Here is a 27,904-nt window from a genome sequence, read left to right on the forward strand (position 1 = left end):
TTAAGACTAATATCCCCATCTCTGAAATGAGCAATTATACAGCTAGATTATCATTTTTGTCCACACTACTGTGGCCTACTTTTAAATGAAATGCCATAATTTTCTAACATGTTCCTTTGCTTTCCAGGTGACCATCAGATTGTGCAACTCTACCTCAAGTCTAAAGAAACAGGACTAGCTTTTGCCAACACAAGCTTCGTCTTCTACAATTGCAGTGTCCATAAATCGTATGTATCTTTTTATTGGGCTGTTTTACCAGCACTGATCTCAGGTAATCCAAACCTCTTTTACTCACTGCCTATTTTTTCCTCAGGTGTCTTTCTTGTGTTGGAAGCCCATACCAGTGTCACTGGTGCAAGTACCGTCACATCTGCACCCATGACCCACGCAGCTGCTCTTTCCAAGAGGGACGGGTCAAGCAGCCTGAGGTGAGCCATGACTTCTCACTTCTACTTCTCACTGATGTTGTCCCGTTAATGATGTTTAAACTCCAGAAAAGCTGTACAGTATCAGTAATAAACACTTAAATAACGTTTTGCCTGGCTGCTCCTTTGAGACCAGCAATGAGTTCTGAGTTGGCCTTGATTTTCATTAAACTCTCATATTTATGTATGGAGGGCTGGACAGTTGGTGCAGGGGGTAGTGTTGCTGCCTCATAGCTCTAGGGTTACTGTCTATGTGGAGTTTAACCTGTTCTCCCCAAGTTCGTGTGGATTGCCTCACGGTTCTCTGGTTTCTGCCGATCTGACAAGATCACAGTCTCTGACAGTCTCTCACTGCAGCTGACATATCGATATTATTGGCACCCTGCTCACGTGGAGAAGCACCTGCCCAAAACTTGTCAGATTAATTAAAAGACAGTTTACATTCAGAGTTTCATGGCTTAGCCACATGCTCACAACTGCTTTTAAAGAGGCACATGAGCAGTTGGAGTGTGAAAGGGAGAATCTGAGTTGAAACTCAGAGCTTTGTGCCTATTTCACTACAGCTCGTCCAGATTATATGAACTATTTCCTGTTGTTCTTCCTCCAATCATACGGGCATGCATAATGCTATGTAAAGCTTTAGTCCACCCCCTGGGGTTGCATGTTTCAGCCAGATGCATATGTTTGATCTCTAACGCTTAGCATTTATTAACATCTTTCATCTATGGTTGCTCGCATTTGCATTTCTAATTATTGACCAGCCCACGTAGTCAATATTGACCAAGCTAATATTTGGATTTCTTTCTGTGGTCCTAACAACTGGCTTACAACAGCAGGGATTGGACATTAGCACATATTAATGACATTTCCCCCACATGCTTTTGTTTGACTGCTGTTTTAGGGTAGGTGTTTCAACGAGCTAATGAGTTTTACTTTGGATTTCATTAATCTGCGATACTGGGGAGGTCAGGGAGGGGGTCGGATTCTCGTTGCATTCAGTCGCTGCTTTCAGTTTAATGAGTTTGGGTGTTTACCTCAGAAATTTGTGTTGAAGACAATGATGAGTCAACGTTGCTCATATAAATGAGATGGCCCTTCTCGCTGACCTTCTGCGTACGAAGTTCTGTGCTTTATTCCAATTAAGGGATTTATATTGAAAATGATCAGAGGGATAATCCATTTGTGGTTTTTGAATGGCTGATGAAGTCAGGAGCCTTTTTTCCTGAACACACACACAGTCAGAGTCTTATTTTCTCGATGCTGCGGCACGTACACACAGATGGGGGGCTAAGCCAAATGTATCAGCACTCGTCCATGCTGACTGTGCTCAAACAAAGTCATACTTTGCATTTAAATATACAACTCATCATCAAAGTCTTCACATACTGTATGTCTTCCCATTTACTAGAATTTAAAGTGCTTGGTCGTACCTTAGGAAGGTGGGAGATAATGAACAAAATTAGAACTTTCATTAAGAGGATCTTCTAGATTTCTTTCCACCCATTTCTCTTAAGCTGCTCCTGCCATTCTTTCTTTCTTTGTACTCTGTTAGCTCGCTGGATTAGTGAGAATTTTGTCATGCAGAGAGTTTGGTGCACTGTTTTGTTTAAACCTAAAGTGCTCTAGTGTTGCTGGTGTTCCCATTCTCACCGGGTTAATACGGCCATGTTGAGTCATGTCAGTTGGCGTTGGCGTTGGCACTTGTTGTTGTCCTCAGCTAGCCTCTGGCAGAACATGCCGTGACTAAATAACACATCTGTTTTGGCCAGACACCCAGCCTGCTTTTATTCTGAGAGAAAGAGAGCGACATGCTGCCCCTGCTACTTCTCTCCCATACCAATAGCAGCACTGCAGATTTCACGTGCCACACGAGCTGTGACTGGAAGAAGGTTTGAAGTGTTCGGTCAACAGAAAAGTGTTCGCCTTATCAACACAAGTTTAAATCTCAAACAATGCCACACCCATCCATGGCCAGGAGTCCAAGAGATCAAAATTGGCCAGGCTCTCTGGGTGAGATGGATGCTGTTACTCTCTCCCCTGTCAATTAGAGTGACACTAACCAATCGTGAGCACATGTATGCAATAGCGGGCAGATGGTGGCCCTTTTTTTTCGAGTGTATTCAGACACCCTGTGACGTTGCATGAGCAGCACTTCAAAAGTGTCTGGTTTCGCATGTCTTGGAGGAAGCACGTGCTAGCTTTCACCCTTCCTGGTTTGTAGTTGTCATGTGATAGGATAGCTAGTGGTTGGGAATTGGCAAATGATCAAATTGGGGAGAACACTGGGGGAAAAAAATCCCAAAAAAGAAGAGAGATGTGAGATCTGAGCTTGCAGGGAGGGAGAGTGAGAAGGAAAACAGGGAGGGCAAATCGATCATCCAGACTGCTTCAAGTCTTATTAAGACGTTAATTTGCAGGCTTTATTGGCAGGAGGTATATGTGATTGAAGAGATAGTGTTGTGGAAGGCTGATTTCTGAAAGACATAACTGTCTTCCCTCTATTTTCATCTGCTCGGCTTTATTTTCCATGCAGCAATTGTTAGAGGTGATTGAGCAGAGAGCTACTGTATGTTTGGGGGAGTACAGGAAGAAGGATGGGTCAAATATAGAAAAAAAACAGCAGAGGATAGATGATGTGATTGCAGCATTGAGGAGAGTGAAATGTAAAAGCACAGGAGGGAGGGAAAGAAGGCAGGATGGATGATTTGAAAGGATCAGAAGCTTGCAAAGCGGGACTGGTAGTCACCCACTAGAGCTAGAGAGACAAAATGAGTCATTCCTCTACTGTCTGGATCAGACACAGCCATCTCTCACACACGTACACACACACGATCACGCTCTAATTATGGATCTGCCCATCTGTGCCAGATCCACTCAGTGTGCCAAGGCTTTTCCCGCCCTCGCTCTCTCTTTGCCTTTTTCTTTCTGCCTCCTTCTCACACCTCTTGCTGTCAGTCTTTACCGAATAAAATTGATTTCACCATCGTCCGTGCTCCTCCCGCACCACAGTAAACATGTGCAATGATTACAGTCTGAATCATTCCACCTTTCCTCCTGTTTACAAGCAAACGACGATGCACCTCCTCTCTCAATGAAGACCTACAGTGCAAACATACACAATCCCCCTCCCTCTTTTTTCTCCGAAATGTCATCATTAAATCATCATTTCATTTTTTTTAATCATGTATCATCTTTCTCCCGTTTATGAGCAGCCTTGAGCATGTGTCAGATTTTCAATATATCATTGTCAGACAGTGGAACCAAAAGTGTCAAGACATGGACCTTCTCGATGTGCATCGCAATATTATCTTTGATTTACTTATTCATTGGGATTCCAGTAAGGTTCTCGAATGTCTTTCGCTCCAGGGTGGTGATAATCAATTCTGGCTTGGCTGAACATACTCTGAGCTTCTCTTAGTGCCTCTAGGGAGTGGTTCTGATAGGGGAGTGTGTGTAGAAGTGTCTCCACATGGACTGCATCATGCTGTGGTCTGATACTGGATCGAGACAGGGTTAATTCCTCTTGGTTTGTGCTTGCCCGTAACTGGTGACTCAACTCTGGCCTTGTTGTTGTGTTCCTGTGAGATCTTTTGTGACTAAAGCCATTGCCCTGAAGCAAGGCACCCTTAGATTTTTTTTTTCTGGAGTGTTACAACCTGTTCCTGCTGTCTTCTATTAGAGAGCAGCAGCCTTGAAATGGGATTTCCATGGCCCTACTGTGATTAAATGAAAGCTAAACTGTGGACAAGTGGATATGCTTCTGTAAGTTGCTCTGTATAAGGGCACCTGCTAAATGCCATAAATGTATGTAAATGTAAAATGCTTGGCCCCGTCAGTGCTCAGTGCTTCGACCCATCAGTGCTTGAACCCCTAGATCCATTTTCTTCATTGTCTAGTAATAGGTCTTGTAAAGTAGTCGTATAATTTTGAATGTAAAACATCTAATTACCTTGCCTTAATACAAATAGTCATGCAGTTCATGATGAAAGGAAACCTTCTACAATTTTAGCTCTTTTCTACCAGACAGCGATGGTTCCACAAGGGAACCAAATGTTTAATGGTCTCGAATTAGAATCTTTAAGGCTTCCCCCAAAAGGAACAACATGAAAACCCCTTTAGGTTGCAACATTTAACCCTTTTTTAAAACCCATTTCCTCCCAATTTGGTCATTTGCCAATTCCCACCCACTAGCTAGCACTTTCCTATCACACGATTGACTAGTGTCGCTCTGATTGGTATGGGAGAGAGTAACACCTTCCCTGCTGCCCACAAAGCATGGCCAGTTTTGCTCTCCTGGAGTCCTGGCCACAAATGTCTATGGCATTGTCAGGATTCAAACTTGTGATATCCCGACGATGAGGCAAATGCACAGCAAAATCCCCAGTGTTGGATTAACATCCAGAGTGTTGAATTAACACCCTACAGTGTTTATATACGTCCAATTGGACATAAAGGAACCCCCGAAAGTGTTAAATCAACACTCTGTGTGTTAATTCAGCACTGGGGATTTTGCTGCGTAGCCTGTGACTGTATAGTAAGGTATACCAGAACTCTCAGTACTCTGTTTATGTATCTGTGACCATTTCCCATTACATAATGGTACCTTTGAAAGTAGGACAAATTCTATACTGTTAATACCGGGGATCCCGCTGGATTGATTTACCCTTTACTCAGGATGTGGTTTTATCTGACAAAACAGAACTTCCCAGTTTTTTCCTGGGAATTATATAAGAATACAGAAGATTGCTGTGCCTCACCTCATTGTCTGGTAGAAAATTCTAACTGGCTTTTTTTAAATAGTGGTTGTCTGAATCGAGTGACTGTTTCGAGCTCCACCCATAGGTTTGGAATCCCTGCTTGGTGCTCTTGGTACCCTGGAAAGAGTTTAGCCAAATTTAGAGCAGTGAGATAATGGGTTTGCTATCATACCCCTATGTCTGATGGAAAAGCATCATTTGTTCATTACTTTTGGTTGTACAGTTACATTGATATTACGTCCTTCTTTCTTTATTATATTCTGTCCATAATTCTTCAGAGCCCACTCCTATTTCTCCTATCACTGCCTCAAAAGACTTAATAACTGGAGACTCAGCATTAAAGGCTTCCAGGTTGGTGTCAATCACTTGGATACATAAACCTGCAAATCTGAAGGATGGTAGACAGGAAACAAGAGACTCCTATTCCCAAAGAGGAGAGGGAAAAGTGAGGAGATGGCGTGGTTGGCATGGTGATGACAGCAATAAACACATACACATTATGTCAGTGTAATATGGCCGTAAGTTCAGAAATGACTGATTATATGAGAGTGTGTTTGTTTGAGCTCAGGAGACACACTAGACAGACGTAGCGTTATAGTTATATAGGGGTACTTTTCTCTAAAACATACTGTTAGCTAACATCAATTAGCCGTGTTTTTGATCTAGGGGTTTCCTTAGGGGGTTGGTACAACTATGATTGGGGATTTAAAGTTCAGAATTGGGGCTAAATCACAGGACAATGCTAGGGAAAGCAGTGTGTTTATTTCCATCTGCAGTTTTAAATCTGCCTGCTCACGTGGGCGCTGAATTGGATAAGGGGCGAGGGGTGAAGAATGCAGTGTTTGTGCGTGTCTGTGCGAGCGCAAGCATTTTAGAACAACAATTATATGTGTGGGTGAGTGTGTTTGTGTGTTTTGCATGTTTTAATGTCAGTTTATGAATTTTAATGGGAGCTATTTGTGTGTGCAGAAGAAGAACGTGTCTATGCGTGTGTACTGTATATGAGCGTGGGGACACATAATTGCGATAATGTTTAAGTGCTAGAAATCCCTGGGGCTTCCACAATTGATTGAGTATGCAGATTGTAACTGAATAAAAGATTTAACACCGCAATGGTTGTTTAAACCAAAAGAGTAAGAGTAAGACAAATAAATGAATTTTTTAACCTGTTTTTCAGGAGCAGTTCTGGGAGGGAATGGGGGAAGGGGGAGGGGGCGTGGCCTCAGTTAAAATGCGATTGGCCACCTGAGCTACTTTCATGTAACTTTCATGTCAAAGTTCAACAAAGTTTTCAACAGGGAAAAGATTAAGTTTACACAATCCAGTTTGATTGCTTCTGGGAATTTTTGGGAGGTTCACATGATACATGATCACATGGTCACGAGACGTGTTGCCTTTTTGTCTGATTACATGTAAGTACTTCGGAAAAGCCAAGACTAAAGTTTGCTTTCAAGTTTGTATGATGAAATCCAACAGTCACATAAAAAGACGAAAAAAAAATCTAATCTTGCTGACAAAACTGGCCAAAATACTCAAATACACAGCACAGTCAAGTTGACACTGGAGACTCCTTCCATAAATTTACCAAACATTTCATTACAGAAAACTTCACCAAGTCAACAACGATTACACAGGTTTTTATGTGTTTATGTGGAATTTATGTGTGACATACAAAAGAATGTGTCAGGAAAAAAAACATAATCACCTCTGTTAATAATTAATAACAACTAGTACTAATAAAAACTAATGTATTAGGATTTAATTATGCAAAAAAAAAAAAAAAACACACACATAACTAATAACAGTTCAGAAAGGACTAGACTCCACCCCCATTTTTGGAGGACAGTAAGGACTTAGTTAGCAATATATAAAGTTACTGTTGTTTATTTATTTATTTATTTATTTATTGCTATTAAAGCCACTTAGAAAAGAGGGTGGGAGAGGAAAAAAGGAATGAAACTAAGTGAAAAAAATTGTAAAGGAAAAGGAAAATTTAAAAATAACATTAAATAAAATTAGAAATTTAAAAAAAAAAAAGTTAAGAAAGGGGATAGAAAAGAGAAAACAAATAGTATGCATGTTGACAAATCAATCATAATTTGCAGAAAAACAGCAACCAGTAAGTGGAAGAAAAATTTTAGGACTCAACGGCTATAGCGTCGACGCTGATCCCTCAGGTCACCAGCAAGTCTAATCCTTACAGACATTTAACATTGCAGTGACTTTGTTTCAATCAATTAAAAAATCTAATCAGTTCATCTGTTAGTTGCAATAATAACTCCATATAAATCCTACAAACATTCAACAACTTGTTCTCTGATATATCGCTTGCTACCGATTGTCTTGGACGGATGCACAGATGTACAGACAGACAAGCTGAAAACATAATTCCTCCACCACCTAGTGGCAGAGGCATAAAAATATGAGAGAGAGAAGAAAAGGAGTTCTGTCAGAAAGGAGAGCTTACTGTTGGATGGTGCCAACAAAACACCCCAATGAGCCTCACTTTACAGCTCTGTGTTATGTATAATTGAAATAACAGAGCGCTAAATTCAGGTGTTTGGATCCAAATAAAGTTTCACACCTCAGGTTTAGCACTCACTGAAATCCACACCGATCATAAGCCTCTTATCACCGTAAGCCAAGAGCACTAGGATGACACGATGCCCTATATTCAGAGCACGATGAAGTGGCACCTATGATACACTTCTGAACTGTCTCACAAGCCTGAGAAGCATCTCACACACCCGCTGTAATTGCAGACGTGCCGACTAGAGCAGCAAATGGAAAGCAAAACCGCGCCTGTCAGAAACGGAGAAAATCATCGTGTTCACACCGTCATACTAATTCTGCTCAAAGCATCCACGAGTCAAAGAACCGGGAATCCTGACAGCTACAGATAAATACCTGGAAAAGCTCGTAGACATAATAGTGGGTGATGGGCTTGGAGAATCGAGGGTTGGCATAAATAATGGCACCTGTGCCGCATGGGAAGAGTCCAGCAGAGATCCTTGGAGAGGATTAGATGCTAGCATTGCCAGGTTCTAAAGTGAGGTACACCTATGAGGTGTCTGGTATTCCCAAAAAATGAGCCAGCTGAAGATGTAGCCAAAATTCCCTATTAATTAGACAGTGAAACTATTAACCCTGATGTAATCCCGCATGGAGAAACCGTTTCAAGTATTTTCACACCAATAACAGAACCCATGCTGGTTTATTAGAGAATTATCACAAATACAACTTTCCAAGCTAACCGTTAGACAGGAATGACATCATTCCTGCAATCCAAGCTTCTAAAATAACTTTGATATTAGCGATGCATCGCAAAAAAAGGTTTCATTTTTCTTTTAGTAGCATAGTCACTAATAGACAATATATGTACACTGGCTTACATCTGCAACTGTTAGAAAGATAACTAGACTAAAATAGACAAGGCTAGCTAACTAGTTAATGCTAAGAGACTGTAATTATGGCTTTGTAAGTGGGAAAATGTGCCATTTACATGCATAGGAAGGCAGCAAAAGATAAGATGTCTACATCTTTAAAGAGATTAGTTTATACAGGTCTGTATGAAGTTAAAATGGATGCTGGGGATATCTGCGTCACATGATTTAAGAAATGTGTGCAAAGTTAATTGCCCTTTAATATAATAATTGACTCCAAATGTCAAGAATGGATCTCCAAGTGTCAATAAAAATAATGTTGGAGCTCAAAGACAAGAGTGTTGCAAGACTGAGGACAATCTGAGGACATTAGTGAAGATACAGTAAAGAAGCGGTGGCATGAATGAATGCAATTACGCCATCATTATGAAAATAAATGAATAAATAAATAAGTTAAGCTGACTCATGACCAGAATGTGATTAGAAAATAGATGCACTAATACTATAAGATATTAAAAACATAATAGCTTTAGTGTTAAGTCCTTCAAGGGTGGATATAGTGTAAGTGTAGCTTTCAGGAGCAGGATTTACCCAGAAGGCACTGCGACGTCTGATGTAATCTCTTAAAAACAGCAATAACAAAAATGTCATTTGATTTGCTACATTCACACTGGGTTTCTATGTAGTCAAATATGATTATGACAGCGGACATAACGTTGTTACTAGCTAGCTCTTAGCAAGTCAGCTAAAAGGCGAGTTGGTATCATATAGTCAGAAGGAGATTGTTCTTGCTGCCAAGGCTTTTATAAATCCACTTCCTGTTATATCGCACTTCCTAAGCATAAAGAGACCACTTGTATGAAGTACTTGAGGTGAATAGATCAAGGGCATGTTATAATGCATGACGTATCTCTAAATATCACTTGAAACAGGGTTAAGTGGAGCTGTCCTGGTGAAGGAAGGAGAGTGTAATGAAAAAAAAAAGTAAAAAGGGAAAAAAAAAGTGTAACATTCATGCATTAAATTTTTTTTTAAAAAATGTAAAAAGTGTAATGTTTATGGATTTTTGGTTTATTATGTCTCTTATATTTTGTGCCATCATACAAGTCCCTGTAAATGAGTCGTTACTATAGAAACGATAACGTATTAGAACGAGTGCATTAATATAAACATGTGAATTAATCAACGCCTTCTGACGAATCAGAAATGAGAATTCAGCAGTGTTGTGGAATAATTATGACTACAGCATGTCATGGTCCTCTGTAGTTAGAGATTGATGCTAATGGGGTGGTCATTCATGTGTGTGTGTGTGTGTGAGATATAAGATATGTGATTAAAAAAGCCGACAAGATGTGAGTGAAATCTAAAACTCTGACTCTCAGAGCGCTTGTCACAATGAAAGATGATGAGACTGATTTTGTATGCTTGGGTGACTCACCGTGTTTATCCTGCTCATTATGGATTTCTGTGACTCTCTGTGTGTTTGTGTATGTGTGTGTGTGTGTGTGTGTGTGTGAGAGAGAGAGAGAGAGGTTATCAGCAAGGTTCCTGTTTCTGCTCAATTCGCGAAGTCTGTATTCCTCCTTCACGAGAAGTTTCTTAAAGCTACATCCAGTACCTTTCTCAGTAAAGCTGTTTAAGATAAAACTTCCATTTTCAGTGTGGTGATAGAAATGGTCAAGCTTAACACATAAACAGCCATCCTTATTCTCATCCTTTGCTGCGTCGTCTTTTACGTGATCTATAATTGCTTTTTTAAAACCATTGTTAAGCTTTTTTTTTATATGCAAACCAGTCTGCCTTTCTAATAAAACCTAATAAAGCAAGTGCATGTGTGTGGACAGGAAGGAAAAGGCCACACACACTCTCTTTCTGTAGTGTTACATTATAATAATAATAATAATAATAATAATAATAATAATAATACTCAGTGCAGAAAGGATCAGAGGTAAAAATTTTAGAAAATGACTTTACACCTGAATGAGTTTCGTTTTTAGGACTTTTTGGTGAGTTTAAGGAGTTTTATATAGTTTTGTATAAAATGGCTATGTTGTCAGATTTCAGCTTTAAAGGTGCAGTCAGGATATCAGCTTTAAAGGTGCAGTCAGTGATTTGACATCTGGCAAATTAACATAGACTAACTTGAAACACAGTAGTGAATTGGGGGAGAGGGGGATAAAATTAAATTAATTGAAATAACAGTATAGATGTGTGTGTATAGAGAGAGAGATATCCAAAGACCAATAAAGATGACTATATACAACGTGACAGTGTGTGCAGTCTGCAAAGTAAAGAGCTGAACATGTCAGTGAGTAGAGAATGAAAATGAAAAGACAGCTGTTGTGGTGACATCAGCTGCCAAAATGAATAAAAAATTTTAAACATGCATATATTCAGGAGCTACATCTATCAAGGCAGATTAGGATCAACCGAAAATCTGCCAATAGAAACATGTTTTTATGGGCCAGTTTAAGGCAGGCATATAAACAACTGACCCAACAATGGATGCTCATGGACCTTTCTGGATGTTTCTGCTCAGGCAGTGCTCACTGAAGCTATTCAAAATAAATACAGCCTTTCTTTTTTTGTGCCAAACCCAAAAAATCTGCTCACATTAGAACACCTGAATGTTAGTACGAGAGGCAGAGTTTTCTGAACTAGAATGATTAACATGATTGACAAGCATGTAGAGACACCTGATTGGATGGTGATGGGTCTGCTGAGCAGATATTTTATTGTGTACTTATTACAAAATACTATACTGTATATTATGTGGCTCAATTCCTGATCCAGTGAACATTCATCCTCCTACAGGAATGTCCCCAACTGCTTCCTGCTGATCGGATCCTGGTGCCAGTGAACGTGGTGAAACCCATCACCCTGCGTGCCAAGAACTTGCCCCAGCCGCAATCGGGCCAGCGTGGCTACGAGTGTGTGCTCACCATCCAGGGGGTGGAGCAAAGAGTCCCCGCCCTCCGCTTCAACAGCTCCAGCGTGCAGTGCCAGAACACCTCAGTGAGTGTATGAGTGTGTCTAAAGACATGTATGTAATATAGGGTAAAAGTGTGCACATTTTTATGTCTGTGCTATTAAAGTCCTGCAATGATAAGAGTTAAAGAAGAGCTACATAACACATTCATAAGCACTGCATAACTCATTGGAGGGTTTATGAATGTCTTATGTCAGTGGTCCTGAGTTGACATTGGAAGTTTTATCTAGTATGTCTTTGTTATTGCATGACTTTTATAATGTATAATGCATATAATGTAGTTTTAATATTGCCCTCACCTTATAACGTGTTCATAAGCCATTATTAACGGATATTCTAATCATGCATTGGTGCTGCAATGTTTGTGTCGAACCCTTTGTATAGAATTATAAACCACATACAAGCAGCGTTATAACTTTCAGACGTGCATAAGTGCATCATTTATTTAATTAGGTTTACATAGCCATTTATAAAACCTGTGTTAGAGCATGAATAAGCCATGTAATGAGTATTTATAAGGTATTGTTTGGAGTTTGCTGTAAAGGGAGCACTAATGAAGGCCTTCAACGAAAAGTCGAGAGTCGAGAACATGTTACTCTGAGAGCAGAGAGGTTAGGAGGTCTAGGACATTCTTGTTCTCGTTCTTCGTTTTTGAAGAGTCCTTCTCTTTCCTGCTTGTTCTCTTTTTGACTCTGTTGGCAAAAATGATAAAAGCTTTTTCCATCTGAATACAATTACTCAAAGTGCCCTCTCTCACTCTCTCTATCTGTCCATCTCTGTTTCAGTACTCGTATGAGGGGATGGAGATGAGTAGCCTCGCTGTGGAGCTGACGGTCATCTGGAATGGAGATTTTAGCATCGATAACCCGGCCCAAAACAAAGGTGAGCCCTATATCCATCTCCATGACAACAGGCGACATAAACGTCAATATTCCATTTCTCTTTTTTCCCCTTCCAAACTCTTCACTTCCACTGTATCTGTACACTGTGTGTTTGTGTGAGTGTGTGGGTGTGTGTGTGTGGGTGCATCTCTGAGGAGAAGGTGCAGTGTGTGCCCACCTGTTAGTTGACCTTCTAGGGCTCGACAGTTTAAGACAGCTGATCCTTAGCCAGCTGTCACACATGGCAGTCGAGAGAGAGAGAGAGAGAGAGAGAGAGAGATGGAGACCAAGAGACTGAGAGTGGGAGAGAATAAGACCCTGTGCTCCTTGAGAGTCACTGAAGCACATGTGTTCGTTTCCAGCCGCCAACTCTATCCCTCTTTACAATAAGACTTAACCGTGAGTTGATTGGTTGTGGCAGCCTACCTAAAGGAAAGAACTGTGGGGCATCAAGTCCAGATGGTACCAGCATCTGGAAAAAAAAAAAAAAAAAAAAAACCTAAAAACAAAAGTACTACTTCTAGGTAGTAATTCTACTAATTCTGCACATATTCTATAAACAGAATTAAAAATATATCAGGGGAAAAAAAACACACAAACTGCGTTTTTTGTCTTATTAACTGAGAGTTACCAGTCTGAACTGTTACCACTCTGAAGTGGATTACTTTTTATTCCTTTTATACCACAGCAAGTACCAACACTAACTGTTTTTTTTTATTAAGGAACAATACATTGTACTTTTTATCTGTATTGTAATAAATAATTGTAATATATAAAGCACTTCCTGCAACTGCAGCCGTCTCTGCCATGTGACACATATAATGTGGAATGTTTCAAGCGGCAGAGACGGCTGCAGTTACAGGAAGTGCTTTGTTTTAAAAATGGCAGCCAAAAATATTCCACATCGTAAACAATATAGTTGACAGAAACAAGCAGAATGTCAGCCGATCAGGTGAAAACCAGAAATCGAAAAATCAGGGGACAAAAACAAGATCAATAATAAACTTGCAATAATAATAATAATAATAATAATAATCATCATCATCATCATAAATTAACTCTTGGTATGTCACAGAACTGAGCGATACTTCGCATTGAGTGAGTGTTTTGTGTGTGAATTGTAGTCCATGGCGGCCATGCTTGTCGGCTGTAGTGCGTTCTGGGGAATGGAGTCCGATTCCCACATTGATATGACAGAATGTACATATAACTATTTATGTCCTGTTATCACTTACATTATAGTACCTATGAACAGCTGTTCTAGCACCAGCCTCAGACAAAAAACGTAACTTGTCAAGTTACCTAGAAACCACAAAACATAAACTCCTGTCTTGAAAATTTTCCTGTGTCAGAAAACGTACAGTGAAAAGTTACAACTTTACCTCTGACTATTGCAAAGTGCTAACACTGGAGACTCCTACAAATGCTAAATAAACATAATACAGAAAACCTTTTTTTAATACAAACCTATTTTATTCTGAAAATTTGATAATTAAAAAAAATCCCCTGAGAAAAGAGAAATAGTTTCTCCAATTGTTTGAGTGGAAAATTTATTCATAGTGTGTAAGGATTATTATATACAATAATTGTTGCCGTTCTCTTAAGGGGTGCCAATAATTCTGAAACTGACTCACTCTTGTGTTTTCGTAATACTTAAGGTACATTTTAACAAGCTGCAGTTTACAGTAATCTCATATAGTGTTTATTAACCAACTTGTGGTTTAAAATAAATTAAAACGGCTTCAGATTTGGGCAAATTTCAGCCATTAAAAAAACATCCTGTTATGGATTGTGGTTGTATTCATTATCAGTTCCCATTAACTTTGTGTGACCAGCCTGCCAGACAAATCCGTGCAAAGCTGAGAGACGGCATATGGTCTCCCGCAGTCTTCAATCACATTTAAGGAATATTTCAAGATACAAAATGTGTGACATTGTTACAGGATTGATGCGGCCATTTTCTGTGCAATTATTCTGCTATTTTCAAAAAGGAGACGATTGTGTGGGAGTGACATTAAATATTCACAAGCTTACTTGACTGTTAACAAAACATACACAGCATGCTGAACAACAGAGATAATTAGCCAGATAGAATCGCTAGTACTAAAAGGATGTGCAGTTGGTGTGATTTGCCAACAAACAGGCTTCCAACCAGGACAACTAGTGTACACACGTTTGATATTGTGGATTGTACCACAGCACAGTTGAATGCTGGAGTCTGATTGATCAGAAGGTGTGCATTATTTTCATATAACAGCACAAGAAGTAACAGCAGTAACATGAACGATGAGAGAGAGAGAAAAAAAGAGCAAGGCTGGTGAGGGAAGGACTGTTTAAGTGAGAACAGGAACTAACTTGCCTCTCAACATTAATTCTAACTATAAACTGTTAAAATGGGTGATGTTTCGTACATTAATAAATTAAACACTGTAATTGTTGGCAAATCTCTGTGGTATAAGCGGAATTACACACTCCACATCGTGCTGTTATATGAAAATAATGCACTTTGGGGGTAGCGGCACTCCACTGGTGCGTCTTGCCGCATCACACCCCCCCCACATACACCCAACATGCATTATTTTCATATAACAGCATGGTCTGTTGTGTGTTTTTCCTTACTTAAACATGAATACCTATGAATATGCCTAAAATAACATGATACAGGAACATTAGTACCATAGAACACACTTAGCAATGCTTTAAAGTTTGCACACCCATAAATCAATATGTAGAAGTGTAGTATAAAATTTAATCGATCGACAACACAGTGTTAAGTGACAAAAATGGTCAAATAGTGTACGCTATTAACGGTGAAAATAATTTAAGTTCAAATGTCAAACAGTCAGAGGTAAAGCTGTAACATGGTAAAGTCTTCAGAAAAGAGGAGTTTGGACGTTCTGATTTCTCAGTAACAAGACAAGTTGCATTTTTGGTTTCATGATGAAAAAGAGTGGTTGGTATGGGGTTGGTCATGTTAGTGATAACAGGAATTAACTTGTTTCACAGATGTTCTACAGCATTAAATGTAACTGCGTACTGATAACAGTATTAAATGTCGTTCTTTAATAAATAAGAAAATCGTAAAAAGAATTGTTGGCAAAAACACATCAGGCAGCATCGCACAATCATATCTTTGATTATTTTCCTCTAACAGCACACCCCCAAGAGTTTCATTCTTTTTATACCACAGCAATTTGCCAATGATTTCATTTTTTTCATTTATCATTGAACAAAACGTCATAATTTTTAACCATTTATAGTTACATTTAATGTTGTGGAACATCCTGGAGACAAGCCGGAAGCCTTAAAGTCATCTGTCCTGAAGACTTTCCTGAGTCTGATGCTCGAAATTCCTTCCATAAATGTTAAAACATTTCCTTACAGAAAACTTTGCCCTATTAACGATTATTCATATTTCTTTGTCATATTTCTTTTTTTTATTTGTTTATTATTAGACTTAAACATTAGCCTATATAGATCGTCCTCCATAATTAGTTGTTACTATAGAAATGATAACATATTAAAATGAATGTATTGATATAAACCTGCAATTTGCAGCTGCACTATTGTCATAGCTGCTGTTACAGAAAATGAATCAACGCCTTCTAAACAATCAGATTTGAGCATTTAACAGTGCTGTGGTATAGCTATAACAATGCTCCTGATAGTTCATCCTTCCGAGCCCTCCATCTTCTCCCTCCATTCTGATCAGATCCAATCATATTTTATTCCACCCTTTCCAACACTGACAAGCTAACAGTGCAAAACACAAAGACAGCCTACATATGACAGCACTCTGACTATGTGCGATGTGTGACAGCACCGTTCTCAGATGCACACTGCTGTTTTGCGTTCCACAAAGACCTTTTTTTTTTTGCAGCTCAAATACCCAAATACAAGCAAAAGAAGTCTGAGCATTTACTGTCGTGCTGTGTCTTTAATGATACGTTACTGTCACTGGTGTATTTCAGAGCTCTGTGGCTTACCAAAAAAGACAAATGACACATCAGTAGACAATAAAAGGCACCTGCGCATAAAAAATGTCGAGACTGGGAGTGTATGTGTGTGCATGTAAAATGTAGTGTGTGAGTGTGTGTGTGTGTCTAAGTGAAGAGTGAGCTAATTTAGGCAGAGGAGGAGAGGAGAGTGTAAGATTTCTCCTCCTGCCTGAGTGCTTCACACTCGGAGTCACGAGCACCAAACCACCAAAGCTGTGCTGTTCTGGGGGAATAATTTGATGGACGGAACATCTACCGAGCCAGCAATTAAAAAAAAAATGTCTGTTGTAGTTGCTATGGTGATGTAACTTTAGACGAAGGAATGAAGGAAAGCAGGACTGCAGAAAGGGAGAATGGGCAACTGAAAGAAGGAACTCAAGTCAATCGATTCATTAATTCTAATTATTCAAGTCAAATAACAGTAAAGCAAAAAAGACACACAGAAAATAATAAATGAACAAATACCTGAAATACACAACTAACAGAACTGTCATATTCTTATTTAGCCACATTTGCTATGCTAACCAGCACTGTGCTAATAGTGCCAGCTTGCCTAATGTAACCTCTCCTGCAGCTAATTACACTTTAGTAGCTTTAGTAGCTAGCTAACAGGTTATCTTGTAATTAAGTTAGCTAGCATTAGAATTACCATTATATTGTGTAAACCAGTCACAAAGCAGATAAAACTAGCTAACGTTGTGCTATTATATTGTGTAAACCAGCAGAAAGGGTTTCTAGCAAATTAGCTAACATTAGAGTAATTATTATACAATTAACACTGTTAGCAGGGGTTTCTAGAAAGCTAGCTACAGTTAGATGAACTATTGTGGGATTAAAACCATCAGTCAGATTTTCTAGCAAGCTAGTTAACACTATATTATCATTGTGTAAACCAGTAGCCAAGGTCTAGCAAACTAGCTAACTGTAGGCTAGTAGGCTATTGTGTAAGGGTCTCCCTTACGTGTTTAAAATCATTATCCGAGTTCACTAGCAAACTAGCTTTATGGTACTATATTCTGTAAATGAATAGTCTAGCAAACTGGCTAACAGTAGGCTAGCTATTATAAACTAGCCAGTCTTGATAGCAAGCTAGACAACATTCATACCATGCTAGACAACATTAGATCAAATATTATGCATTTAAAATCATTCACTGGGGTTGCTAGCAATCTAGCTAACATTAGTCTATTATTTATTAATGAAAACTATTAGTTGGGTTTACTAGCAAGCTAACACTGTGGTATTATGTTGTATAAATCAGTTTCCAACATCAAGCATCCTAACTAACATTAAATTATTATATTGTGTAAACCGGTAGCCAGGGATGCTAGCAAGGTACCTAATATTAGACTAGCTGTTATGTGTTTAAGATCATTATCAGTGTTCACTAGCAGACGAGTTAACACTGTAGTATTATGCTGTGTAACCCAGTATCCAAGGTCACTAGCAAGCTAGCTAACATTAGACTATTATGTGATTTAAGGTTTGCTGTCAAAATAGCTACAATTAAGTTGACTATTATACTGTGTAGACCTGTAACCAGGGTTGCTAGCATAAGGCTAACTATTACATAATTAAATCTATTAGCCGGTTTCACTAGCTAACATTGTGCTATTATATTGTGTAAAGCTGTATTTAAGGTCTAGCAAACTAGCTAACAGAATGTTATTATATTGTGTAAACCATTAGACAGGGTTGCTGGCTATTATGTGAATAAAATCATTAGGCAGGTTTGCTAGCAAATTGGGCTATTGTATTCTGTAAATAAACCAGTAGCTGTGTTTGCTAGCAAGTGTTATCCTTCATGTGCAACAGATATCGAGTTATGGGGTGGGAAATTGCAATAATTACCATAGGTGCACGTAATATACATTGTTTTTGTCTGTTTGTTTGTTTTTTATTTGATTTAAATTGAGATGCTTTTGACAAAATGGCCAGAAACGTTTGAGTTGCTGTTGAGTTTTGTCATTCACTTTTAGACAAGTTAGTATTTGTGGATAAATCTCATGTATTGACCTGTTCCTCCATTGTCTCTCTCTCTCTCTCTCTCTGTCTGTTTACAGTACACCTGTATAAATGCGACGCGAGGCGTGAGAGCTGTGGTCTGTGCCTGAAGGCTGATCCGCTGTTTGGCTGTGTGTGGTGTAAAGGGGAGAAGCGCTGCACTCTCAAACAGCACTGCCCTCATCCACAGAGCATGTGGCTCGAACACAACGGCATCAACAGCAAGTGCACACACCCAAAGATCACCAAGGTGAACACACACACACACACACACACACTTACTTTTGATCCTTATTTCCACTGCCAACTGACCTGTACCATAAATAAGTCCCCCAGCTGAGACTGCCATCAAGAAAGGTAACAGAGAACATCAAGAGTACAGAAGAGGGAAATGGATGGAGCTAGAAACAAACCAGAGCACTGATTGGTCAATCACAAAATCAATTAGACGTGGGAAAAAATGTGATATCTTTAATGCTCTCGTTGACAAATGGCAAACTGATGTTTCAAGAACAGACAGAAAATAAGAATATTCCCACTAGACTGCTTCTTATCTATGCTTGATGATCTTTATTTGTATTTCACTGTAGCCAGGTACAATCCACTGGAGGGAAAAAAAACATTGTATTTTTTTTGTTAAGTTCTCCTGTATTTCATCATGTGACAAAATGATTTCTTATAAAGTCTTCGGCTCGGTTTTGTTTCCTGAGGCAGAAGACAGTGTTTTTTCAGGAGTAGCCAGTGGGATTTCTTTGGCCAAAGCAAAAAAATAAAATAAAAAATTCGCTTTAGATGAAGTCAATATGTTTTGTTCTTGTTTAAAATTTTATGAATCATAGCAGTGAATCAGTGAGCTTAAAGAATTCCAGTAGTTCATTCACATCCTCGTGATTGAAAGCTTCTCAAGCTGAATGACTTGAAATGAAAAATAGGACAAAGTCAAATAATGAGTCTAGTCCTGACTTGTTTTTGAATTGATTGAATTCATTAGGCCTGTGTGTCTCCTCCACTCTTTTTTTTCCTTTTTTGTATTTTTTTTAAATGCATTTTTCTGAGCATTCTAATGCGCTTCATTACAGTGACATCTCTGATGGAGAATCTTTAGTTGAAGTAGAAGTGGGTGATGATTAAGTGTTTTCCTCCACCAGCCATCAATTAGCTTGTCAAAGTCACAAATCTAATCATCCCCTAATGAAAAGAGACAACTCTCCCCCTCTCTTGCATGCTCTTTCTTTCTTTCGGCAGAAGCCAGCTCGACGCTTATCGGAGAAAGCGCTGTAATATGCTGCGATAGCTGTTAATTGCGTGCATTGTAAAGCTGGAGATTAGTCTCGGTAGAGATTTTATTAGGGTCTGTTATTTTGCAACTGTCTACTATAAAATCTGGTCTAAAATACAATATTCCAACACAGGGCCACACATAAAGCATTCAGTACTTCTTCATGTGTGCTGTTGGGTTGTAGCAGCCATGACATTTTTAAATTTTACAGATGAATAAGGAAAGCTTGGATACATGTACATTGCTACAAGGTCATTTAATTGTTTTTGACTTTTTCTAATTTGACGCTCAGGAATGCTTTAACGTGAATGTCCCATAGTGTCATTTTCACTATTAAAAAGAATAAACATCTCTAACATTCACTTTTCATTCAAGGTCAGACTCTTAATATCAATTTTCAGCAGCATTCTTTGGTTTATCGTAATCACTCTTAGGACAAAAAAGGAATTAAACATGCACCACTGATTGTAAGAAGTGTTTTGACCCTCCAGGCTGCATCTTGGGTATATTTGAAATGTCTCTTTTATTTGGGAAATCAAAATAATATGCCTTCAGAACTTATATAAGGTACATAATTAGACAATGTGAAATGTGAAAATACATATCAAAGATACCAAGGATGTACTCCTGAGGGTCACACCGCATTGACAAACAAGTTTTGTACCTTTTCCTCTCAGTCTCATGCCTGTGCTTCCAAATTTAGAAATGTTTCTTTTTCATGCCTTGTTATAACCACTATGAAGTCCTGTAATGAAAATGACCTCTCAGCATGCTGTTTAAGAGATCATAGCTGAGCTGGAAACAAAGCCCCGGTGACAGCAGTTGCAGTGCAGTTACTGATGGCTGTTTCCCTTTGGGATGTAGTGTAAAGGTTTGCCAGGATGACTGATGGACAGACTACATTGTGATAATAGCACAGCTGTGCGTACACTACCAAAGTGATGACCTCTGGGACAGATCACAACTGACTTGATAGAGTGTGATCTGTCTCATTGACCTCCTTTGTACACAACGGCAGTATATTTCCCAAATGGACCGAGCCAGAGATTTCACAGAATGGCAAGTTATTGATAGTAATTCCACCTGCAACCCCGACTGTCATTCTCTAGCTTTCTCAAAAATGATGGTTTGGTAAGTATTAGCATCAAGTTATTTTTTACAATAGAGATGTGTTGCAGAACTGTGTTTTAATCCCATCCCCACCACTCCTGAAGGAATTTTGACCGATCCCATCCGGTCCTGCAGATATTTTGACCAATGCCGCCCACTTCCACTTCCAAAGTGCCTGTTCCTGCAGAAAGTTGGACTAATTCCGCTTACTTCTAAATGAATTCTGACCAATCCCGCCCACTCCCACAGATAATCTTTGCCAATCCCTCCTGCTTCTGAAAGAATTCTTACCAATTCTACCCACTCCTGCAAATAGTTTGAACAGTCCTGCCCACTCCCAAGGTAAGGCCTGACCAGTCCCACCCTCTTCTGAAGGAATTCTGACCAATCCCACTTACTCTCACAGACAGTCTTGACTAATCCTGCCCACTCTTGCAGACAGTCTTGACCAATTTCACCTGCTCCTGAAGGAAATCTGACCAATTCTTCCCACTCCTACAAATAGTTTGCCCAGCCCTTCCCACTCCCAAGGTAATTCTGACCAATACCACCCTCTTCTGAAGATATTCTGACCAATCCCACCTACTCTCATAGACACTCTTGACCAATCCTGCTCACTCTTGCAGATGTTCTTGACCAATTATTCCTTCTCCTGCTGAATTCTCCCCATTCCCACAAACAGTTTGACCAATATTTCCAGCTCCTGAAGGAATTCTGACCAATCCCACCCGCTTCTGCAGACACTCACACGGACACTCTTGAAAAACCCTGCCCACTTCCACAAGAAATCTGACCATTCCCTCCCACTCCCACAGACACTCTTGACCAACAAACTAAGCTGGTTCTATTTGTCAAAATATGAACATAGTCATTTAAAGCACAGTGGTCCAGTCCAGGATAAAGCATTTACTGATGATGAAAGCAGTAAATGCGTCATTCAGCACTGCATGAGCAGCCTATACAATCTCATGTTAATGTACATGGCCTTTCTTTGAACCATGCGGTTCATATCTGACTGCTTGCTCCTGCCAAGCTAGAAAGTGAAAAAGGTCAAATGCAAGATAATCTGAATGTTCAAAGGTCCACATAACTGTGAATGGTAAAATGAATCACACGCCAGTAAGCAGCATTTCTGGTGTAATCGGATTGAAGTCTTCACTGTAAACTAGACACTAACATGACTATTGAGATGCATCAACATCTGAGATATGATTAAAAAAAAGATTGCTATCTGAATAACTATTTCCCTTGTGTCCCTTGAGTTTGTTCTCATCTCAGCAGTTTATGTTTTTGCATGCTGGTGTCTGCATCTTTCCAAAAAACAACCTGTATCTATAGATAACTGCTGTTTTTTTCCGCTATAGGCAAGGCTCAGCTGGGCTTGCAACTCATCATTATTCACTGGAAGACACACTCATTGGAAGCTTTGTAGCTCTGACAGAGAGAGGTCCAATTATCGTGCTGAACCAAATCTTTCACAGGTGCAGAGAGGAAAGAGAGCAGGGTTACTGACTCAGCTCCCAATTGCTGTTGGCTTGTACCAACCGTAGAGATCGCAAGGGGGTGGGACGCACACATGTTTTTGTCTGTTTGGATCAAAGCTTCGATCATGATTGTTTGTAAGCATGTAATGTCATTGTTTCTGTGCAGATTACCCCACTGCGAGGGCCTCGGGAAGGGGGTACACTGGTGACAATTCGCGGAGAGAACCTCGGCCTGGACTTCCACGAGATCCAGGGTAATGTTAAGGTGGCCGAGGTGGAGTGCACACCCGTACCGGAGGGATACATCCCTGCTGAGCAGTGAGTCTCTCAAACCTCAAAACAAACACTGTCTAAACATTCCAGCCCGAGTTCCCTGCAGCATAGTTCCAGATACAATTAAATTAATGCCGTAAGAATTCATTTAATGCTTTGGCCATGTTTCATTTTCATTTGGCAGATCTGGATTTTTTTTTTAATGTAGCTCTTGGGGTTTTTTGGGTGTGAGTTGTTTTTTTTATTACTAATGTGTACTCAAATAAAAACATTTATTTTAGAATGGAAAATGCTCTTAGTAAGACCAAGTGATGCTATGCTGCATTCATAATTTGCTTCCTTCCTACCTCAAATTGTTTACAATGGTTTGGATTTGATGGTTGGGAAAGATTGGCATGCAGAGAAAGCTAGCACTTGTTGCATTTTTGCTATAAAACCCTACCACCAAGGGTTTCCCTTTCAGAGAAAGTTCCAAGTAGAACTCTTTTAGGAAGCTAACAACCCTTAACTATCCAAAGAACCATTTCAAATTGCAATTTATGTTCATTCATTGGAAAATCTTTGTATCCTATATCATCAAAATTACCTAGTATCCAAATGTATATTAAATATCTGCAATTTTGCTGAATTATCTATAAAACTGAATGATGTATATTTTAAACACTGATGAAATCTAAAAAATCTGCTTATATTAAGCCTTAAAACATGCTGCAGTTTCTTACTCTTGATTTGTACTATGGTTGCCTCCATGTTAAAATGTGTCACAGAATTACTCCAAGTTGTGGCTCTTAAGAAACTACAGGAATAACAAGTTTCCATTGAGGCGTGTTCAAATTGAGGGCAGATTTTGCCTTCTCAGAGGTTGAAATCATCCCAGTTCCCACTCAGTCACTAAACCAGCATTATTTTAACATTATTTCCGAGTTGCACAGTTGACCTGAGGGTGACTTCTGAAATCTGATTGCTCAGAAGGTGTTGATTAATTTTCTATAACAGCAGCTCTGACACTAGTTCCAAATGCACAACATATTACAGGTTTATATTAATGAACTCTGTAGTAACAACTTATACAGATACTTTGACAGTTATTTAGCAATTATAGAAGGAGTCTCCAGTGTCAGCTCTTTGTAACAGTCAGAGGTAAGGCTGTAGCTTTAAATTTTCCGACACAGGAAAGTCTTCAGAACAGAGAAGCTTACGCTTTATTCTTTTATTCTTTACTCCTATATAGTATATAGGATTGAGCCAGATGATGAAAGACTGAGTTTCATTCATGATAGAGTCAAAAAAAAAAGTTACACTCCATTAAAACTCTCTTTTAGCTTTAGATTATTCACTCTGACCATTTCTGTCCCCATCTTTCAAGTCTGTATGGTTTGAACTAAGTCTGAACCATCCATGCATTGCCTTAATCCGTCTGTGGACTCTATGGAGCGGGTGATAGGATCAGGACTGAAGGCAGAGACGAGTATTAAAGCAACTTTTAATCCCAGGTCAGGACAGAGGAAATAATTACATGTTATTCTGGTGAGGATTTGAAGAGCCTTGACTGACTGAGGGAACAGAAATTATTATTACTTTATTATTGCCCTGACCTAAAAAATATCTTTCTGTTATTTTGTTTTTTTTCCTCCACTCCTGCAGAATTGTGGTGTCCAAAGCAGTGATAAGCCTCTTACTGTGTTGTGTGATAAGTTTTGGTTTGTCAAGACAGACTCAGGAGATTACAGACTGCATTAATTTTTCACTCTGTAATCTTCCACTATTGTTATTATACATATGACAGTCTGGAAGAGGAAGCATTTTTTAAGGGAAAACCTTTTGAAGACATTTTATATGCTTGTGTGCATTGTACAGGATCGTGTGCGAGATGGGAAAAGCCGAGTCAAGTCAGTTTGCCGGAAACGTCCAAGTCTGCGTAGGGGAGTGTCAGCCCGAGTTCATGGCCAAGTCCTCCAAGTACTACTACTTTGTGGTGAGTTCATTCTGCTGACATGGTGATTTACTAGATTAAACTGAGAGACTGCACCGATCTTAATTGTGTCCGTGTAATTAAAGACCCTCACCAATTACAGGCTTAAGCATGCTTGGATTTACGGTGGAGCCACCTCATAAAAAGGGCTGAGACTCGGTCCATGTGCATCTCCGTATGTCCAGGTCATAATATTATCACGCAGAGGGATCGTCCCATAATGAATGTGGGAAGCTGTTCATAAAATCCCTCTCTCTCTCTCGCTTTACCACGCAAACTAATAGAAAACACTTAAATCTGAAGACTATGGGCAATCTTTAACCCCTGTATTGATTTGGAGTGTAATCATCCCCATTAACCTCATGTTATATACACGATTATACCACAGTGCTGTTGAATTCTCTAATCTGATTGGTCAGATTGTCAGTGTTAGTTAATTTTCTGTACCTGTAGCTCTGACAGTATTGGCAGCTGTAATTCAAGTCAGAGGTTTAGATTAATGCGCTCGTTCTAATACGTTATCGTTTCTGTAGTAACAGCTCATTCAGAGGAACTTGTATGGCAGAATCTATGAAACAGATTAAAAAACGTGTCTAAAGGAAGGAAGGAGTATCCAGTGTCAAAGATTTGTAACAAAGTTTTAACCACCATGGGAAAGTCCTCAGGTCAGAGGAATTTACGCTTTTCAGTTTCTCATAACATGACAAAACGTTTTTTTTTTTCTTTTTGTATTTTTAACTTAAAGAAGGAGAAAGAGAGGCTGCTTATGCCTGCTATTACATAAGTGATTACATACATTAAAAGTAAATATAAACAGATAAAAATTATAACGTCATTTATTAATAAATTAATTATTGTAAAGTTTTTCCAAATTCCTGTCGTATAAGAGGAATAAAATGCTTCTGGAAGTGCTGTTGCTCCTCGTGGTGGTAAGAGTAACTTCACATCAGGCCACATGACACTGCTCCATCATTGATTATTTGTCTATAACAGCTTGTCCCCAGTGTGTTATTCCTTACTTATCACTTTTATCCATGCGTTAATGGCCTTCATTGCTCCTATAGTTGGATTATGAGTTTGAAATCTTTAAAAAGGGAAATGATCTGATAGGCTGAATGATATATGATGTCATGTCTTCTCCTCCACCCCTCCACCTCTCCACAGGTCCCCAGACTGCACTCTCTGAAGCCCAGCCGCGGTCCCGTATCCGGAGGCACCATCGTCAACATCACAGGAAGCAACCTGGACTCCGGAAGCAACGTGTCCATCATGTTCAAGGACCAGAAGTGCACTTACCACAGGTATAGCATCCAGCAGTCCAAAGAAGACACCGTTTACAGCATTCAGGGTGGGAGGATGGGGCGGTAGCGTCATAAAACAGCGGGAACAGATCAATAGTGACATTAAGACCAAGCCAAGTTCCTGAGCCCTAATCAATAAAGACACTCGCAATCACACCTCAGTTCTGCTAAGCCTGCAAAATACGTCGGTTTGTGGTTTGCTTTGACGTCTCTGTCTTTGAGGGTTTTTTTCACTTGATTTATTTATTATTGTGCTAGTGTTAAATAAATCATTACTGATATTGTTTTGTCTGCAACAGCTTTTTAATTAAGTCATTAAAAATATCAAAGAGTCACATGAATTTCATTTTTTTTTCATGATATTATATGAAGTAGATTTCACCTTCATGTGCCCTAAAACGGTCACATCATCACATCAGTTATTCATATGAGAAAATCTCATGTGAGAGAAATAAAACCTCATGCTCTACATGTGAAAAATTAACATTTGAAAATAAATTGTTTGAGAAATTTACATGAGAAAATAAAGACACATGCCCTGTATGTGAAAAGTGAGTGTGTGTGAAAATAAATGAACTGTTTAAGAAATCACAGGCGAAAATAAAAACATGTGCCTTATAAAAAACCATGAAAAAAAATTGTGAAAATAAACGTCATATTTTACATGTGAAAAATTTACATGAAAATGATTTGTGTGAGAAATCGTGAAAAATGATTTGTGTGAAATGATTATTTACATGTGACTTTTCTGTTATATACAGTAAATATACTATATGAAATAACTTAAAAAAACTGAAATATTGTGTTTGATCATGCAGACGAGGGGGTCAGTGGATCACGTGTCGCTCTCACGCATCAACTCAAGGCAACGGGGAAGTAACCGTATCTGTGTATGTAGACAAAGCCCACATCCACAAGGACCTCCAGTTTGAGTATGTAGAAGATCCGACTGTCACCAAGCTGGAACCAGAATGGAGTATTTTCAGGTGTGTCAGCTGAATAGGAGTGACAAATTGCAATGCCTTTTGGTCAAACAATCTTAAGCTGGTTTAAAATAAATGTAATAGTGCTGTAAGCTTGCATTGCTAAATGAGAAACTGTGTTGCTCTGTGTGAAAGTGGAAACACACCAGTGACAGTGACCGGAACCAACCTGGACATCATCCAGAACCCACAAATCAGAGCCAAGTACAACAACCAGGAGACGACCAACGTAAGTTCAAACATCATGTTCACCATGTAGTAATGGATGGTTCACCATGTTCACTGTCCCATGTATACTCCAGTATATAAATATCCAACATCTTATCTTCATCCCCATTATCAGTACAAGTGCAGGGCAAAAGTTTGCATTCCCCAGCAAAATCAATAAAAAAAAATAGTTTGAAAAGATTCTAGTAACAATAAGGAATTATACAGTCCACATAAATCTGCATAAATATGAAATGTATATATTTTTTATTATTTCTGGAAGGAGTCTGCAGTGTTTGAAGTAAAGCTATAACTTTAAGTTTTCTGACATGGGAAAGTCTTCAGGATGCTTAAGTGCAAGGAATAAAACAGTTAAGTACATATTACTACTTTAATATGTGGTAAAAAAAAAAAATAATAATAATAATAATAATAAAAATAAATAAATAAAATAATAATAATAATAATAATAAATAAAATAAAAAACAGTAAAGAGTTTTAGGCCCTTTTTATTATAAAAGTTTTTATACTATACTATACTATCGTATTTGATACTATACTACATTATACTACTTTATACTATACTACACTACACTATATATAGTATATATGATCAATTTTATTCGAGTATATTTTTTATATACTGTATATTCAGTTTTTATACTATACACAACACTACACTACACTATACTATACTGCACTATACTGCTTTATGCTACTTTCTACTATGTTATACTATATTATATTATACTCTGCTATACTATAGTCATTTATAGTATTTAATCACATTTATTGTAAATATTCATGTGGTCAAGTGCATACAGTTATTAGCCCAGAACATATTATACTATACTATAC

General features: G+C 38.8%; 1 protein-coding gene across 4 annotated transcripts in view; it reads left to right on the forward strand.

Annotated features, from left to right (window-relative positions):
- plxna4 (plexin A4) overlaps positions 1–27,904 on the forward strand; it is a 314,198-nt gene that overhangs the window by 228,306 nt on the left and 57,988 nt on the right. For all 4 annotated transcript variants that reach the window (XM_034313188.2, XM_053241745.1, XM_053241744.1 and 1 more), the window contains exons 8-17: positions 128–227; positions 314–428; positions 11,380–11,580; positions 12,340–12,436; positions 18,497–18,687; positions 22,477–22,628; positions 24,441–24,558; positions 25,720–25,856; positions 26,675–26,842; positions 26,975–27,068. In XM_034313188.2, the coding sequence (XP_034169079.2) occupies positions 128–227; positions 314–428; positions 11,380–11,580; positions 12,340–12,436; positions 18,497–18,687; positions 22,477–22,628; positions 24,441–24,558; positions 25,720–25,856; positions 26,675–26,842; positions 26,975–27,068 (1,373 nt within the window). The remainder of the gene's footprint in view (positions 1–127; positions 228–313; positions 429–11,379; positions 11,581–12,339; positions 12,437–18,496; positions 18,688–22,476; positions 22,629–24,440; positions 24,559–25,719; positions 25,857–26,674; positions 26,843–26,974; positions 27,069–27,904) is intronic.

Source organism: Pangasianodon hypophthalmus, chromosome 18, assembly GCF_027358585.1.
Source record: "Pangasianodon hypophthalmus isolate fPanHyp1 chromosome 18, fPanHyp1.pri, whole genome shotgun sequence".
In the NCBI taxonomy this organism is placed as follows: domain Eukaryota; kingdom Metazoa; phylum Chordata; class Actinopteri; order Siluriformes; family Pangasiidae; genus Pangasianodon; species Pangasianodon hypophthalmus.